The 17753-nt window shown below is 37.7% G+C and overlaps 1 protein-coding gene across 10 annotated transcripts in view; it reads right to left on the bottom strand.

Annotated features, from left to right (window-relative positions):
• Positions 1-8032: 8032 nt before the first annotated feature.
• The window catches only part of PPHLN1 (periphilin 1), a 145514-nt gene continuing 135793 nt past the window's right edge, over positions 8033-17753 (bottom strand). For all 10 annotated transcript variants that reach the window (XM_043563426.1, XM_043563420.1, XM_043563424.1 and 7 more), the window contains one exon: positions 8033-10555. In XM_043563426.1, coding sequence (XP_043419361.1) covers positions 10361-10555 — 195 coding nt within the window. In that variant the 3' untranslated portion in view covers positions 8033-10360. The remainder of the gene's footprint in view (positions 10556-17753) is intronic.

The following is a 17753-nucleotide window of genomic DNA, read 5'->3' as shown; positions in this document are numbered from 1 at the left end:
TTTGGGTGAATGTTTTTTTTCCCCCCTTGGGAATGGTAGGGGGTGCCTTTCCCATTTTCAACAGAGTGGTGATTATTTCCTGGGAAGAGACCAAAACTACAAGGATCTGCTTTAGAGGCAGAGGACTTTGTAGATTTAGTATTTGAAGAGAGGCTATTCCTTTCCTTTCCAGCTAACTTGTTGGCCTTTTTCTTTTAAAATCTTTAGAGGATGCTGTGCCACTACTTCAAGTTTATATGAGGTTCTGTTTCAAGGAACAATGATCTTGAATTTGAACTGATGAGCTGATATTTTATGTGCAATTCTTGCATATACGTTTCAGTCCTAAGTAAGGTCCTAGTGGTACCTTGGACCTATAGGAAGGTATTTAATAAATGCTTATTAATAAATAACAAACTACCTTTCTGAACACAGATATTTTCAAACATATCCAGGTAATTTCTGTTTAGCTCCCCTGTTCAGGGATGACTGCCCATTCTTATACCATTAACAGGCCACCATTTGACTCCTGCATATTCCCTTGTTCGTACTAGTAAGTGGGAAATAGAACTTGAGGCCCAGAGGCAAAGCTGTCCATGTTTACTGGAATGGGGAAAAGCTGTTAGGCCTTGGGGAAGGGGGATGTGAATCCAAGAGATAAACGAGTAGTCTAGCATCCCCTACACCCATCCCTGGAGAGGGCAGGGCTGTGTACGTGGGATGGACAGAGAACCTTCAGAAACACACAGTTGGGGAGAGAGCCACTTACTCAACAAGTGTGTCATGATTTCCGTGGTCTTGTTCATTTTAAAAAACATAGTGAAAAGGAGATGCATGCACATGCTAACAAAAATCAAAACACACACACAAACTCAAAAGATAGTGGCGTATCTCTTTTCACTCTTCATCTCCAGTCCATCAGGTCCCTCCCCAGAAGTAACCACTATTAATCATTTCTAGTGTCCTTCAGATGTTCAAAGCATATTTATGTAAATGTTTCTTTTAAAAATGGTAGCAAACTATACATGCATGCTTAGATTTGCTTTTTTCACTTTGTGTGTGGACTTCCACATTAGCACAAATAGGTCTACCTCATTCTTTTCAGTGATGGTATAATACACCATAATCGACTTAACCATGGACTTGAATTTCCTCATGGATAACCTTATCCTGCATTGGCATATATGCACATAAATTCTGAGCAGCATAATTCCTGGGACAGAAGTGACGCATTTATAATTTCTTTTCCTCCAAAAGAAATCTGCCTGATCAACATTTACACTAACAATGTACAAGGGTGCTTGTTCCATCACAATCTCACATAACCAATTAGCAAATTTCTTGCTTTTGAAGACCTTTTCAGAACCTGAGCTGCCACAGTGGGCATCCTTTTAGAAAAGACTGCTGTGATGTGTTGTTTAGAAAAGACGAATAATAAATAGTAAACACTGATACATAGTCTGGAGAAATGTAGGTATGAACCGAAGTCGCTGTCCTCAGTAGTTTTCAAGTCATTCTCAAAAGATTAGTTCCTTTTGCTTCTGGCAACAGAGGGTCATGTAGATTGCTAAAGGCTTAAGGAAATGCATAACCTTTAAAGCTTTTAACTCTTGGTTAGTGGCAAAAAACAAAACTAGCTACAAAGGAAGGAAAAGAACTGCCTTGCAGTTCTGTGAAGAATTAGGCAAGAAAATAAGCATATAGTTGCCAACAGGTGTTCACAGATTTGGTTAACAAGAGTGCAAAGTATCTGGTCAGGTGGGTCTCAAGATAAATATCAAATGTTGAAACACTGTCTCTAATCTCTACACCTGTGAGGCAGAACCCTTAACTGTTGCATTTTCTTCACTTCAGAGCAAATTGAACATTTTGCTTAAAGCCCACGAAGGGGCACAGAGTAAAATGTCAATGGGGACTCCTTTCGGCTGTGATTAAAAGAAGAAGATTCATTTTGTGTATGCATCTGCTATACTTTTTGCTCTGCCTTCTAGTTCCTGAGTTAAATAAAACGCACCAGAAGTAAAAGGAGGTATCACTTGCTGTCTAGCCCTCTTAGATACAAATCATGGGCCTTCTTAAAATAGTAGTAAAACTGGAACGGGCACCCAAGGCTGCTAGATTTCCAGGGATGGCACATGTCCCTGCCCAACTGGTTCTTGGGTGATGGGTCCTGAAAGTATTGGTGTGGATAAATTTCAGGAGTGCCCCAAGGATTTTAGCAGAGGTATTATTAACACAGCGTGGGCATACTTTGGTTTCTTGAGCTCTTCTTTTCTAATGGACACTTGACTACTGCCTTGGAAAGGAGAACGAGTGTTGCTGGACCTCCCTTCACATTCTTAGAAACCAGGAATTTAAACATTTGCCAAATCTCCCGGCTTCTAAATGCTAGCGACAAATTCAAACATTTCTGAAACACTTTGAACAAAGTGAGCCTGCCATTGGCAAATCTCCAGTGCATGGGTTCTCTATTCTGCAGCCTGAAGGTGATTCCCCATTCCTCAGAGCTAATGAGGAAAGGCACAACTAATTACTATTTACAGAAATACTTGTGACCTTTTTTGATGCACAAAGGAGAAAAACTGAGATAAAATTCTAAGAGCCTCATTACCAATTCAATGCTGGTAACACAATTATGATAAAAATTCTTTTTAGTCAAATGAGAAAGTTGTTAATTGCCTGGTTCCATTTGCTAGCCATTCTTTGGAGTGATCTAAAATGGGAGGTGTGCTTGTGCACAGTCACAGGGGTTTTCTGCTAACACATTGGGAAGGTTCCCAGGTAAACTGGGCCAAGGATAAATGAGCAGGAGCAACTGAATTTTGCACTTCTAAGCTCAAATTTTTCCAAGGTCACAGAATCATAAACTTCACTAGGGGAATGAAGTTTAACCGTAGCTTTCACAAAATGGTTTGGGAAGCCTGTATGGAACAAAAACATTGGGTATATATAGACTTGGCCGCAGGACTTGAGCTGGTTCCTTATTTTTGAACAGAACCAGCTAGTTGGTGAAGTATTCCCATTTTAGGGATCAATTTTAGCCTCAGCTTTTCTTTTGGCAAAGGAAATTCACATCTCTTTACTGCTGTGTGTGTACAAGGTGCTGTTATGTCAACTTTAGACGTAACTTGTAGCCCATTCTCTGAAAGCATTTGATTCCAAACAACCATTTAAGAATATGAAGGCAGTTCTAATACAGTTGGGGAGCCTGGGTGACTCAGTCGGTTGAGCCTCCGACTTCAGCTCAGGTCATGATCTCACAGTTCATGAGCTGGATCCCTACATCAGGCTCTGTGCTGACAGCTTAGAGCCTGGAGCCTGCTTTGAGTTCTGTGTCTCCCTCCCTCTCTGTCCCCTCCCCTGCTCAGTCTGTCTCTCTCAAAAATAAACATTAACAAAAATAATAAAGAATATGAAGACAGTTCTCAAAAATGCCAATACTTGTCTTCGTGTTTCTAGATAAACAAACCAAGCAACTGACAACGGAAAAGATGGTTCCTAATCTAATACAAACCATCACCAAGCTTATCTTGCTGAGTGGTACAGAGCCCACTGGATGCCAGGATTCAGGAGATCTGGGTTAGGAGACACACCTCTCTCATTAACTCCAGCAGGTGAAGTGCTCCGACCCAGTTTCTACTTCTGTAAAATGAGAGTGCTAGGCCACCTCAAGGGTTTCCTTCCAGCTTCAGTATTCTGTGGAGACTGAACTGAATTTATAGGTCAGAAAAGTCTTGCAGCATAAAGTATTTTTCCCTTTTCTGACTCTCTCATTTACCAACATCTGTGTCTGGCAAGGATTCGTGAAAGGATCTCTCCAAAGAGGGAGCAGGGAACTTTTTAAAGGGTTGGGGCTTTTTTCAGTTAATCTATTAATTAAATGCTTGGGACTCAGTGGGCATGGGTTAAAGTAAATCATGAGGAAAAAGTCTGAGGATGGTTACTTCCCTATCCATGCCTATACTTCAAGCTGGCTTTGTCTTCATCAAGTAGACAGTTGGGAGACTACATAGAGTATGTTGAAGGCAAGTATTTTCTATTTTCTTCCCTCATGTTATTTCTCTCCAATTACCTAAAGTTTTGTTTTGGTTTTTCCCCCCCTACATGGCAGAGGACTGCTACTGGTAGCAATCTTGTTCTTGAATCTCTGAATATGTTGTAAGCAAAGCTGAAAAGGTGTTAATTACGTTTAATTAATCTTGGTTCCCAGAATGGGTGAGTTGAATTACCAAGTTCCTTCCACTTAAATGGCTCTTCTCAAACTCTACCATAGGCCCAGGTACAGGGACCAAAGAGCTGAGTCCTGGGCGGCACGGTAGTCATGAGGGTTCTAACCCTACATGCTAACTGCCTCATAAAAATTACCCCCGATGAATCTCAAGTGGGTTTTACAAAATCGCTCCAAAACAGAAGTCATAGGAACCAATATGGAAGGTAGTAGCAACTGAGGATAAAATGGAAACCAAAAAATCTACTGAACTAGGATTTGAATATTCTCAAGTTTTTTAAAAAGTTATTTTTCTGCCTCACTCATTACATTACGCATTAACTGCACATACATCAAACAGCCAGTGTGTGCTAGAGTCAGGATGTGAACCTAGTTCCAAATGATCACCAAACCTTTCATTTCTTCCAAGAACACCGACTCCAGAGTTGAAGGATTTGGGTAAAACTCTGCCACTTCCAGCTATATGACCTTGGGCAACTTATAACTTCTCCTGCCCTTGATTGTAAAATGAGAATAAAATCTTCACTGGCTTATTATATGTGCAAGTGTAAGTATAAATCAAAAACACTAGACGGGTGGTTCTAACCTTATTCAGATAGTGAAATAACTGAAAACTATGGTGCTTCTCAGAATCCTATGAAGTATTTGATATACTAAACCTGAGATATATTTTAACCGATATCCAATATGGTACACTATATTCTACTCTAAAGAAGTAGAATACAAAGTTTAAAAGAATAGGAAATTTCTGCCAAAGCAGGGCTAGTCCCATACCCTTAGCTTACCAAGCCAGCTTACCAAGGTGTGGGCAGGTCTCCCCACTTCAGGACAGGGGCGGGCCATGGAGGCCATGGGCCTTGCAGAGGTCAAGCCACTCCAGGGGACAGGAGATGAGGGAGCTCCGTCTCTCCTCTTGGACCCTCAGCAGGGGGAGCAGGCTGCTCCTATGTCATAAAGAAAATGTGATTCGTACACAAGGCTCACCTCTCAAATGAGTATGCCCTGCAGTGTTCACAGACCACCACCACGAGGGTGTCATCGTGCTGTGGTGGTGGGAGGCCATGCCGGTGGGAGCCCTCAAACTGCTAATGCAGAAAAGGAAAGGAAAGGGGAGGAAATTAAAAGCTAGCACAGAACAGATACCTCGGCCTGGTAAGCTACAGCTCTGCTGGACTGCATTTTCTCTCCCCTCCCATGGCCCCCCACAACACACAATGCACACACACTTTCTCATCCACTGGGGGCTGACCCTTTTCGGCCTCAGAAGCCTTCTCCGCCTTCCCCACCAGGCAAACACAGGCTGTTGGCAGAGGAGGGCACCTGGGATCTGGTGACAGAGAGGAACCCAGTTGGCCGTGCTGGGCTCACTTAAAGGTATCACAGACGTTTGGCCAGTGTGTCTTTCTCAGGGGTTTGATCACAAAGGATGGACTCTTCCCACTTGGAGGATGAAGGGACAGCACACTTTCTGGTCACTGGATCCTCTCCCTTTCCCCAGGCAGCTTGTCCAGCCTTACCCACACAGTGAGCCCTCCCTACCCTCAAGGAAAACAGCAGGGTCTCCGCCTTTCTACCCAAGAGTAGAGGTGCCAGCAGGTGCCCCCAGGAACTGGGCCAAGAGGGGCTTTCACTGAAGGTGCAGACCTGCAGGCTGTATGGCCAGTCAGCCAGGGCAGCTCTGTCCCCTTCCCACCTTACATGGATTCCAATCAGGAAAAATGTGCTAACACATGGGTAGCCTAGGCGGTGGTTACATACCTCACACGTCCTCTTGCAGCAAGTGTCTGTGTATGTTGTGGTTTTTTCCTATTTGATAGTTCTCAAATGTTTATATTTCAGTAAACTTCTACATTTTCATTCACACACAAAAAAATGAAAAAAAACTTTAAGCCTTATATAATTTCAGTGATAATGGTCTAACATTAGCACACTATTAGTCTGTGGAACAGAGCTCAAAAAACAATGTGCTATATATTATCGGGCTGTCTCTACCGCTATACAAATGTGCATCAGGCTTTATTGATATTTGTCATCAAGTGAGATTTTAAATACAACTTGGAATTAACTCAGTGGACTGGCCTTTTTTTTTTCATTGTATTTTTCATTGTATCATATGTTTAATTTTTAATTGCATACCCAATGTGAGGCTCAAACTCACAACCCCAAGATCCAGAGTCAGATGCCTCACAGACTGAGCCAGCCAGGCGCCCCTTGGCAAAGCCTTTTATATACTCAGTCCCCATTACCCCAAGATCAATTATTACAATGGAAAGGCAGGACTAGTACAGCCTGCTGAGAACCAACTTCAGTGAAGCTAACTCTGAAATACCATTTGCATTAATTTGAACCAAAGGTAAGCTGCTAACAAAAAACCAATAATGTGGCTTAAACAGTGAAGACGTTTATTCCTCTTTCACCCAACAGTTCGGTACTCCATGTGGTCATGTAGGGATCCAAGTTCCTTCCATCTTGTGGCTCTGCAGCAAATCAAGGCTGAGTTGCTATTGCTACTACTTTGGGAAGGAATAAAGAGAGACTACAAAGGAGCACATCCACTGTCCTAAGGGTCCCAGCCCAGAAGAAGAGGTACTTTCACTCAAATTCCAGAGGAATGGACTCAGTCACTTGATTACACCTAACTGCAAGGGGGAACACAGCAAATAAAATCCTAATTAGCAGTCATGTGACTCAATTTCAACTCCATTACATGAAAAGGGGGAGAAAAGATTCTGCTAACTGCCTTAGTTACTATTACTAGTCTTCCTTCCTCCTCCCACTCCCCCACCTTTTTCACTGAATTGAACATCAGTGCTCTCAAGAGAAAATGCAGGAAGGAGACGGTAAACGTACTATGCATAACCCACAAACCCTCATCTGGCAAGCAGAGTGTGCCAACCTGAGCATTATACCTGTCAAGCCACCTGGGTGGCTGGATGCCCTCGACACTGAATACAGTCTCCAAAGTTGTCACCAAAGAATTGTCAGAGCCTTCTTTGGAGTTCAGGGTCCCTTGCAGGAAACTCTGAAATGAAGCTGAAACCACTATACAATGTCTGGGGTGCAAGCAGAATCCTTTCTGAAGGGGAGCTGGCCTGCCCTTTCTTCGAGGTGTTCTGGATCTATAAACTGGCTCAGAGTTGGTAAGCGGCTGAGAGGCTGTGGGAAATTAGTGTTTTGGGCAAGAATAAATACAAAGGTAATATCTTCAAAGAGAGTATTTTCAAATGTCATTCTTGAATGAGTAGAAGAAAAAGGATAAAGCTAAAAACATTCAAAATCATTCTGTTAACCAATCTTTTCCTAAATTTGTCCCCTAACATCTTTCCCAACCGGCTTCAGTCATACAGGCTTCCATCTTTCCCTGTGCCATTCTCCTCTTCCTAGACTTCTATTACTTCCCCTTTTCTGCCTGAATAAGTCCTATTTCTCCAAGACCTATGGTCAAATGTCACTTCTTTTGTGAAGTGTCAAGGAATACAAGTACCTACAACATTCCAAACTGTGCTAGGAACCAGGTCCCAAAGACACGGTTCCTCCAGAGGTTCCATAAAAAGGTTAAGATTTTAATCCTATAATTCCCTGAAACGCAGATTCATAATTACACAATTACTGAGCACTTCTGTGTGTTCAATCTTATCTCATTTAACTGCTTGCTCAGATATCAACACTCCTTAAGTCACCAAAGTTAATAATTTCTCAATTCTTCCATCCTGCTGCTGAGTGGGTGAACTGAACATTGAGTAATCTTGCAGTAGGGAGTAATAAAAATCTACATTTCAGGAAAATACTTTAAGCCTGTTAAAGAGAAAAAAAAAGACAATCCAATTATTTAAACCTGGTTGCTTTATTTTGCACTTTTAAAATTCACAAAAAGCTTCACACTATCTGCTTTCTCCCTGTTGATCATCAAGGCTTTATGGTAAGACAATGAAAATTTTATCATATCAGCTGGGCATACTCAAAAACAATGGATACTTTACAAACAAATTAAGAACATTTTGTAAAATACACACTCTCGTACACATCTGAATTCAACTATCCTAAAACTGGACTTTAAAAAGCTGTCAAAAACAAACAGAATTAACACTGACAAGCCTACCAGAATAACGTTGATGGCAAGCTATAAAGAGCTTTAAATGTTGAATATAATTTGGGGAAAGGAGAGAAGAAGAAATTATCTGTTGAACCTACAATTAAATGCATCTGTAAGCAAAACCTCTAGCTTAATGAATTTCTAGTTTAATGAACTTCAACAGAATGAACAACTCATTTGCCTTGATGGTAGTTTCTTAACTTTTATTTTTAAACATGAAACATCTTGACTAAAGAAATTGAATCCTGGACTTAGAATATTTAAGGAAAAGAAAAACATGGGGGTAGGGGAGAACCAAGATCAGTACTTTCTTAGTCTTTTCTTTCTAAAGTGGGTAACAAAATCACTGTTCGTAATTAGGAAAGAATACCAGAGGTGATATGTAGGGTTTAGTTTTAGCTTATGTACATCTAAATGGCAAAAGTAAGAGTTCAAGGCAGTCTCATATAGCAAATTTAAGAAAAATAATTATGTTCAATTAGTTTTTACATTTGTGGAATGAGACAATACATATTTTGAGGCACCCATATAGGATCCACCAAAATTATTTGTACTGCTGATTCCACTTTTAATGTAATTTTTATCTACTCTGGGGTAGCTCTTTAGATAATATCAATATAAGCCATTAAAGATAATGCCAGAATTCAAGTGAGAAGAGAATGGAAATGGAAAGAGGGATGGGAGGATAATGAAACTGGGTAGTAATAACAAGCATGATTTTTAAGGTTTCCTAATGCCACAGAAATACATATTTTGGCTAAATGCCACTGGGCAGCTGGAAGTGATCAGGAAATGAGTGGAATATCCTAATGGTCCCAGTTAGATTTTTAAGTAACCCGTGATTTGGATGGCTCACTCATGGAGAAATGTTTACATAGACTGTTTGGTGAGGGGTAGTTGTGCTGGGCTTACTGCCTACTCTGCTTTGTTTCTTTAAAGAACACTTTTGAGGGCTAACGATCCCTAAAAAGGGCAACACAACAAAGATCTTGTTACAACTACAAACAGATATAAATAAAGGCATAATGTGATTAACAAAGGAATCTGTAAATGGTTTGATCGTGGATATGGTATCAATGACCTTTTCTTGAGATGGGAAATATGGGCCTGGGAAAGAAATGAAATCCCACTACTTCATCATATTCGAAATTTTTCTATTTCAATGATAAGTATTTATTTATTTATTTAGAGCAGCAGGCAAAAGTTTATTAGAGTATAAAATCAGAAACTAAAAATAGTATGAAAGCTCTCTTTACAGAGGGGACATTGGAAAGTGAATGCCTCTCAATTATTAGTATTTAAAGAAATCTCAACTTGAAAATAGCTCTCATCTTTCATCTCAAATTGCCCCTTCTCTTAGTTTTACATATGATATTGTTTAAGACTCAGACATCTGTGAGACTGGTCAGGAGTTTCAGGATTATTTTAATAGAAGACATTGAGTTGATTTACTTGGAAAACAGGATTTTACTATGAGGTCTTTTTAAGATTTAAGTGCTCTATTTTATCATAATGGGAATTAATCTTAAAGCAAATATTCTGTAAAATACTGGAGTATTCAGTTTATTTGGACAGTATACTTGAACATATTAAAAGTTACAAAGCCTAAAACAAGCAAGCAACAAGTCAATAAAATCACAACTCAGAATTCTAACATTTTCACATGGTATTACTGACTATGAAATGCAAAAAGACTATTAATGTTTAAGTGGAATGATCTCTAACCTATAAATTACACTATGTGACCAAAACAAATGATCGCATACCGAAGACTACAGAACATGAGCTGTTCTCCAACACTGCTTTTTCAAAGCTTGAAAAATTAACTGACCCATCATTTTAGGGGGATAAAAGGTAAGTATGGATTAGGAGGCTCTACATGTGGATTTAAAAAATTCTAATTAAAATATCTTAAACTATTTTAGATGTTTATTTGATATCGGAAATGTGGTCGACTATCATAAAGTATTTCTCTTCATCACAAAAATTCTATATATTAAGGATTTACACAATCCAAAAAAAAAAAAAATCTAGAAACATTTTTTTGCCTGAGCAATTTTCTAAAAAGGCTCTCCAAAATCTTGACTAGAGGTGTCATACTCTGCAATGAAATGTTTGAGTTCCTCAACACACCTCTCACCTATTTCATGTAAATTCTGTCTCAATGCAAACTGTATAGACTTTTCTAATGAAGGATCTTTTTCAATCAGCATTTTCACAACCATCCCGAAAGTTTCACAGTCTTGTCGGTAAACCTAGAAAGGTGAAAATACATTGTGGTTAGCTAAAAGTAAAAATAATTAGCCCAACATTGAGCTAATGCAGCTTGCAGAATTACGATGCTAAATTCATAAAGGGAGACACAATATAATTGAACCTTCCTCACCCTTGAGTAGTTACTACTGTCAGATGCTATGTAAACTTCTGAGATTTGCAGATAATGAGTAGAAAAACACTGATATACCACGTCACTGACTATAGAAGTTAGGCATGGCATTTGTCAGCATCAGGCAGTACACTAAAAGGACATCAAAGAACAAAGGCTTGCTAGGTAAGGCACATTCATGGCTTCACTCATTTGCTTGTTTGGAAGAAAAAAGTTTCTGAGCCCTAACTTTGGATTATTTGTTTGAATCATGACCAGATGACAAATTCAACAACAAACAACAAACAAACAAAAAGACGAAACAACAAACAAAAAACAAAAGACAAAAAGTATCTATTTGAAAAAACTTTTCAGGGTGCCAGGGTGGCTCAGTTGGTTAAATGTCCAACTTCAGCTCAGGTCATGATCTCACTGGTGGTAAGTTGGAGCTCCACACTGGCCTCTCTGGGGATGCACAAAGCCCACTTTGGATCCTCTGTCCCCCGCCCACGCCCTCTCTGCCCCTCCCCCAATCTCTCTCTCTCTCTCAAAATAAACTTTAAAAAAAGTAAAAAAACAAAAACAAAAACAAAAAGACCTTTGCAAGTTCTATTTAACCACAAAGTCACCAAGGCAGAGTTAAGATCAAAACAATGTTAAACACACAAGTTCATGCATGTGTATACATGTGTATGTATATAAAAACACACACATATATACACATGTGTATACATGCATATAAATTTTCTACCTCAATATGTATTTTTTACTTCAGTATGTACATATAATCCTTTTCAGTGACAATGAGGTATTTTTCCTTGTCCAAAAATTGCTAAGTATTCTCCCCAGTAAATATCATTTCCTTAATTTGTAGTCACAAAATGCAATTTAGATTTCTTTGCTATTTTCCATACTATGTAATTCATGTATTTAAAGAAAAATTACAATTAAGTATCCATGAAAACTAAGTGAAATACAAATTATCTGATTTAAAAGAACTGTTACATGAATTTTAATTTTTCTAAATTTAACAAAAACAATCAATATATCATGTTTATTCTCTGCAAAAGGATTTTTTTTTCATTTTGAAAAATTTTAGAAAGAAGTGATTTGAGACATTTGGCTTATGAGTTTTTATTCCTCCAATGATCACTACTAGTTGTTGTGGTAGTTGCTGTTATTATATTTTAAATGTCTGAAATATTTTTCCCCTTAAAAATAGCTATTTAAAGAAGAATATTTAATTCTGACTTAGTGCTAGGTTGCTGAATTATACTAAATTCATTTCCTTGCTCTTAAAACCATTCAACAAGCCCCAAGGAAATTAAAAGAATAAGTTCTTCAATGAACAAAGAACAGCCCCCCAACACGCATGTTTTTCTAAATAGTGATGAAATATACTCATAGTAGCCATTAAATTTAATTCAGCTATCTAAACAACCATTTATTCCAGTTTATCCTAAGGTTTATGTGGCCCGGAATTGATATTACTACTCTATCAAACCAACTGAGAGAACAGTACACCATTCACATGATACTATATGTGATGGCAAGGCAATAGAGCACTCTGGCTGGTTTAACAAACACATAGTACCGAAGTCAAGCCAATGCAGTCCCCATGGGGGAAAGTCAGAACCATGATGTTTCAGTCTTAGTGGAGGTAAATTCCTTACCAAACCAGTCAGCCCACATAATAACAGCATTCTAACATCAACCACAGGCCTCAGCAGACCACTTTGTGGGTGGCCTAAATTTTACAGGCTTCTTTATAACAGATGTAGTAGATGAGGATAATGTTACACTGTGAATTAACCTGCAGATTCTTTAATGTAAATCCATTTTACCTAAACTAACTCTTCGTTTAGTATATTTACTGAACATAAATATGCTACACATTTGCATATCAAAGATAAAAACACATTAAAATGTGTTTATGCATTTATTTAAACTGTAAACTACTGTCACTCTGGAGACAAGATAATACAAGCATTTAAAGACTATTTTCTTTTTTAATTGTGAGTCCTTTTTGAATTATTCATTGAAACAGGCAAATTTTTGTATGTTAGCTGACGAGAACAACCAGAACTGCCCAAAGCAACATAATTCTCTATGAAAGGGGAAATTTTCTAAAAGACTGTTTAAAATGTACTGGTTGGACATTGGACAGGAAATAATTAGTTTTTTGTTAAAGGAAGAGCCTCACCCTCCAACATTTTATAAATAAAATTCACAACTGTCAGAAACCTATTTCCGAAATCTGTTCCACGGTAAACTCAATCCCGAACAGGAAGGGTGTAGTTATCTGTAGGAGAGTTTGTTGGCTTATGGTCCCTAGCTGGAAATGCATTAATAATCTTCAAATCTGATATCTACAGGCCACACAGGAAGATTTTTTTGTTGTTGCTTTTTCCCCTGATTGAACCTCATTGAAATGGGAAGCAGGTTAAAGTATGGGTGGGGTTTACATAAACTACATAGAAATGCAGTTAAATTTGCCAGGGTGATGAAAACACTACCCAAATGCGGTTTCTCACAGTACTTTATTATAGTGGCCTGTGATAATAGTTAAATTCTTACAACGTATTCCTAGGAGTAAAGGAATATGACAAATTAAAACTATCAAGGCTTTTTACTATTAACTACGCTGTCCAGTGACTGGAAGAATAGTATCTAGCAGGTTTGTTCTATCTGTAATTGCTCATAATGACATAAAACTCCCTAAAATGTATTATCATTTAGTCCTTACCTTTGTGTCCACAAAGAGAGAAACCAAAAATTAAGTCAATATAAATTGTTAGGAGAATTTTCATTTCAGACAAACCATCTTTATCATTTGCATTCAAGTTCTCTAAGAGCACTTTGGTGGAATGGTAAAAATTACAGAGTTGTGCTATCTAACACAGTAGCCACTAGCCAGCCACAGGAGGATATTTTTGCAGATAGGATTATGTTACAACTTTTGGATAGGGAGATTATCCTGGATTATCCAGGTGTGCAAAATGTAATCACTTGGAGTCCTTTAAAAAGGAATGAAGAAGAATCAGAGAAAGAGAGGAAATGTTACCACATAAACAAAGGTTGAGTGATGCATTTTATTTATTTTTTTTTCAACATTTATTTATTTTGGGGACAGAGAGAGACAGAGCATGAACGGGGGAGGGGCAGAGAGAGAGGGAGACACAGAATCGGAAACAGGCTCCAGGCTCTGAGCCATCAGCCCAGAGCCTGACGCGGGGCTCGAACTCACGGACCGCGAGATCGTGACCTGGCTGAAGTCGGACGCTTAACCGACTGCACCACCCAGGCGCCCCGAGTGATGCATTTTAAAGATGGGAGAAGGAGCTATCAGTCCAGGAATGCAAGCAGCCTCTAGCAACTTACTGGTCTTTACCAGCAAAGAAATAGAGTCTCCCCTAGAGACTCCAGAGGAAGTGCAGCCCTGCAGATACCTTGATTGGCTCCTGGTGAAACCCATTTTATACATTACACATCCTTCTCAAGCTTACATGAAACATTCACCAGGACAGACCAGATTCTGGGCCATAAAACATACCTTAACAGATTTTAAAGAACAGAAATCATACCAAGTATGCTTTTAGATCACAATAAAATTAAATTAGAAATCAACAGAAAGTAGCCAGAAAATCCCCAAACATCTGGAGATTAAACAACATACTTCTAAAATCACATGGATCAAAGAAGTCTCAAGAGAAACTATAACATATTTTGAACTCAATGAAAATACAACTTATCAAAATTTGTGAGATGCAGCAAAAACAGTACTTGGAAATTTACAGCATTAAATACATTTAGAAAAGATGAAAGATACAAAAGTAATAATCTAAGCTAGGAAACTAAAAAAAAGAAGAGGGAATTAAGCAAAGAGAATAAAAATTCCAAATTCTGTTCTAGCAGAAATCCAGGAAGGTGAAAACAATAAAATAGAAAATTGAATGAAACCAAAAGCTGGTTCTTGGAAAAAATCAAATTGATAAATCTCCAGTCAGGCTAACCAAGAAAAAAAAGAAAAGACAAAACTTATTAATATCAAAATTGAAACAGGAGTCATCACTACAGATTGATCTCCTGGATGTTAAAAGGATAATCAAGGAATATTATGAATAACTCTATGCCCATTAATTTGTTAACTTAGATGAAACGGACCAATCTCTTGAAAGACACAGTCTACCAAAACTCAAACAAGGAGATACAGATAATTCAAACAAGCTTACATCTATAAAAAAATTTAATTAGCAATTAACCTTACAAAACAGAAAGCACTAGGATGAGATGGTTTCACTGGTGAATTCTACTAAACACTTACGGAAGAAATGATACCAATTCTCTACCAACCAAAACCAAAGACATTACAACAAAGGAGAATTACAAACCAGTCTCTCAAGAACATAGATACAAAGGAAAAAAAAATCCTTAATACGATATTAGCAAATCCAAGAATATATAAAAATAATTATGCACCACAACCAAATGAAATTTATTACAGACTTGTTCAACATCTGAAACTGAATTAATGCAATCCATCACATCAATAAACTAGAAAAGAAAAATCACAGGATCAGAATACATGCAGAAAAGGCATTTGACAAAATCCATTGCAAATTCATTTGTGACAAAAACTGCACACTAAAAAAAATAAATATCTATAAAACTTAATACAGAAAATCTACAAAACCCTAAAGCTAACATTACAAAGTGAAAAAGTAAATGCTTTCTTTAATAAGGAACAAGACAAGGATGTCCCCTTTTATCATTCCTATTCAACACTGTACTGGAAATCCTAGTTAATGTAATAAGACAAGAAAAGGAAATGAAAAGTATACCAAGAGAAAGAGAAATAAAACTGCATTCACAGATGATATGACTGTCTATAAGGTCCCCAAACTGACGAAAAACCTATTGGAACTACTAAGTGCTTATAGCAAGGTCATGAGATTCAAAGTTTACATACAAAAGTCTACTGCTTTCCTATATACTAGCAATGAACTATTAAAATTTGCAATTAAAAACAGCACATGCAAACACATGTACACACACAAAGTATAAATTTAACAAAATATGTACAAGATCTATATGAGGAAAACTACAAAACACTGATTAAATAAAAACAAAAAAGATATAAACAGATATATTCTAAGATCATGGATTGGAAGACTCAATATTGTTATGATATCAGCACTTCCCAGCTTGATCTGTAAATTCAACACAGTCGCTGTAGAAATCCCAGCAAGTAATTTTGAGGATAATGACAAACTGACTCTAAAGTTTATATGGAAAAGCAAAAGACCCAGAATAGTTAAGACAGTGTGGATGAAAAATAACAAAGTCACAGGACTGACACTTAGTATAAAGTCACAGTGATCAAGACGACTTTAAGTCTTACTATAAAATCATAGTAATCTCAACTGTAAGGCATTATCAAAAGAAGACAAATAGATCAATGGTAGAGAATAGAAAACCTGAAATAGACTCATACACATATAACTAATCTTTCACAAAGGAGCAAAGGCAATTCAATGGAGAAAGGACAGTCTTAAATAAATAGTGTTGAAACAAATGGATAATCTAGATATAAATCTTACATATTCCAAAAAATTAACTCAAAATGGATCATAGAGCTAAATGTAAAATGCAAAACTATTAATACTTCAGCTAGATAACAAGAAAAAAATCTAGATGACACCAAAAGCATGTTCCAAGAAAAAAAAATCGTTACACTGGATTTCATTAAAATTAAAAACTTCTGTCCCTCTCTCTCTGCCCCTCCCCCATTCATGCTCTGTCTCTCTCTGTCCCAAAAATAAATAAACGTTGAAAAAAAAATTAAAAAAAAAATTAAAAACTTCTGCTCTGTGAAAGACACTATTAAGAGAATGAACAAACGACAGACTGGGAGAAAATCTTTGCAAAACAAATATCTAACAGAGTACTGGTATCCAAAATACACAAAGAACTCTTAAAACTCAAAAATAAGAAAACAAACAACTTGATTTAAAAATGGTCAAGGGGACATCAAGGGATGGTTCAATTGGCTGAGCATCTAACTCTTGGTTTTGGCTCAGGTCATGATCCCAGCATCATGGGATCAAGCCCCACGTAGGGCTCCATGCTCAGTGTGGAGCCTGCTTGAGATTCTCCCTCCCTCCCTCTGCCTCTCTCCCCCACTTGTGCGTGCTCTCTCTCTCAAATAAAAAATAAACAGATTAATTAATTTAAAAAATAGAAACGGGCAAAAGATCTGAACAGACACGTCACCAAACAAAACATCTGGATGGAAAAGAGGCATATGAAAGGATGTTCAATATCATATGTCACTTGTATACTGAAAATTAAAACAATGAGATGAGATACCATTACACATTTATCAGAATGGTTACAATCCATAACACTGATGACCCCAACTTCTGGTAAGAATGTTAAGGAACAGAAACTCTCATTAATTGCTGGTGGGAATGCAAAATGATACAGGCTACTCTAGTAGACAGTTTAGTGGTTTCCTACATAGCTAAACTTAAAATCCGAGTATATGATCCAGCAATGGTGCTCCTAGTTATACCCCAATGAACTGGAGACTGTGTCCATGCAGAAACCTGTATACAAATGTTTACACCAGCTTATGCATAACTGCCCCAAACTGGAAGCATCCAAGCATCTTCAGTAGATGAATGGATAAACTGCAAGTCGTTCATACACTAGAATACATTTTGGTGATAAAAAGAAATGAGCTATAAAGCCACAAAAAAGAGGAACCTTAAATGGTTATTGTTAAGTGAAAGAAGTCAGTCTAAAAGGCTACCCAATACTTGATTCCTACCACATGACATTTTGGAAACTGGCAAAACTATAGGAACAGTATAAAGATCAATGGTTGGTAGAAGGGGAAGCAGTAGGAGGATAAATAGGTGTACATAGCATCTTTAGGGTGGTGAAACTATTCTGTGTATTGTATATAAAATCATATATTTTTCATTTGTCAAAATTCAAAGTACTATATGACACAAGAGTGATCCCTAAAACAAACTATGGACTGTAGTTAATAATTATGTATTGGTACAGTTGTGATTGGTGAA

The sequence above is a fragment of the Prionailurus bengalensis genome, chromosome B4, assembly GCF_016509475.1.
Source record: "Prionailurus bengalensis isolate Pbe53 chromosome B4, Fcat_Pben_1.1_paternal_pri, whole genome shotgun sequence".
Taxonomy (NCBI): domain Eukaryota; kingdom Metazoa; phylum Chordata; class Mammalia; order Carnivora; family Felidae; genus Prionailurus; species Prionailurus bengalensis.
Note: the sequence above shows the minus strand (reverse complement) of the source record. Positions and strands in the feature narration are given on the sequence as shown.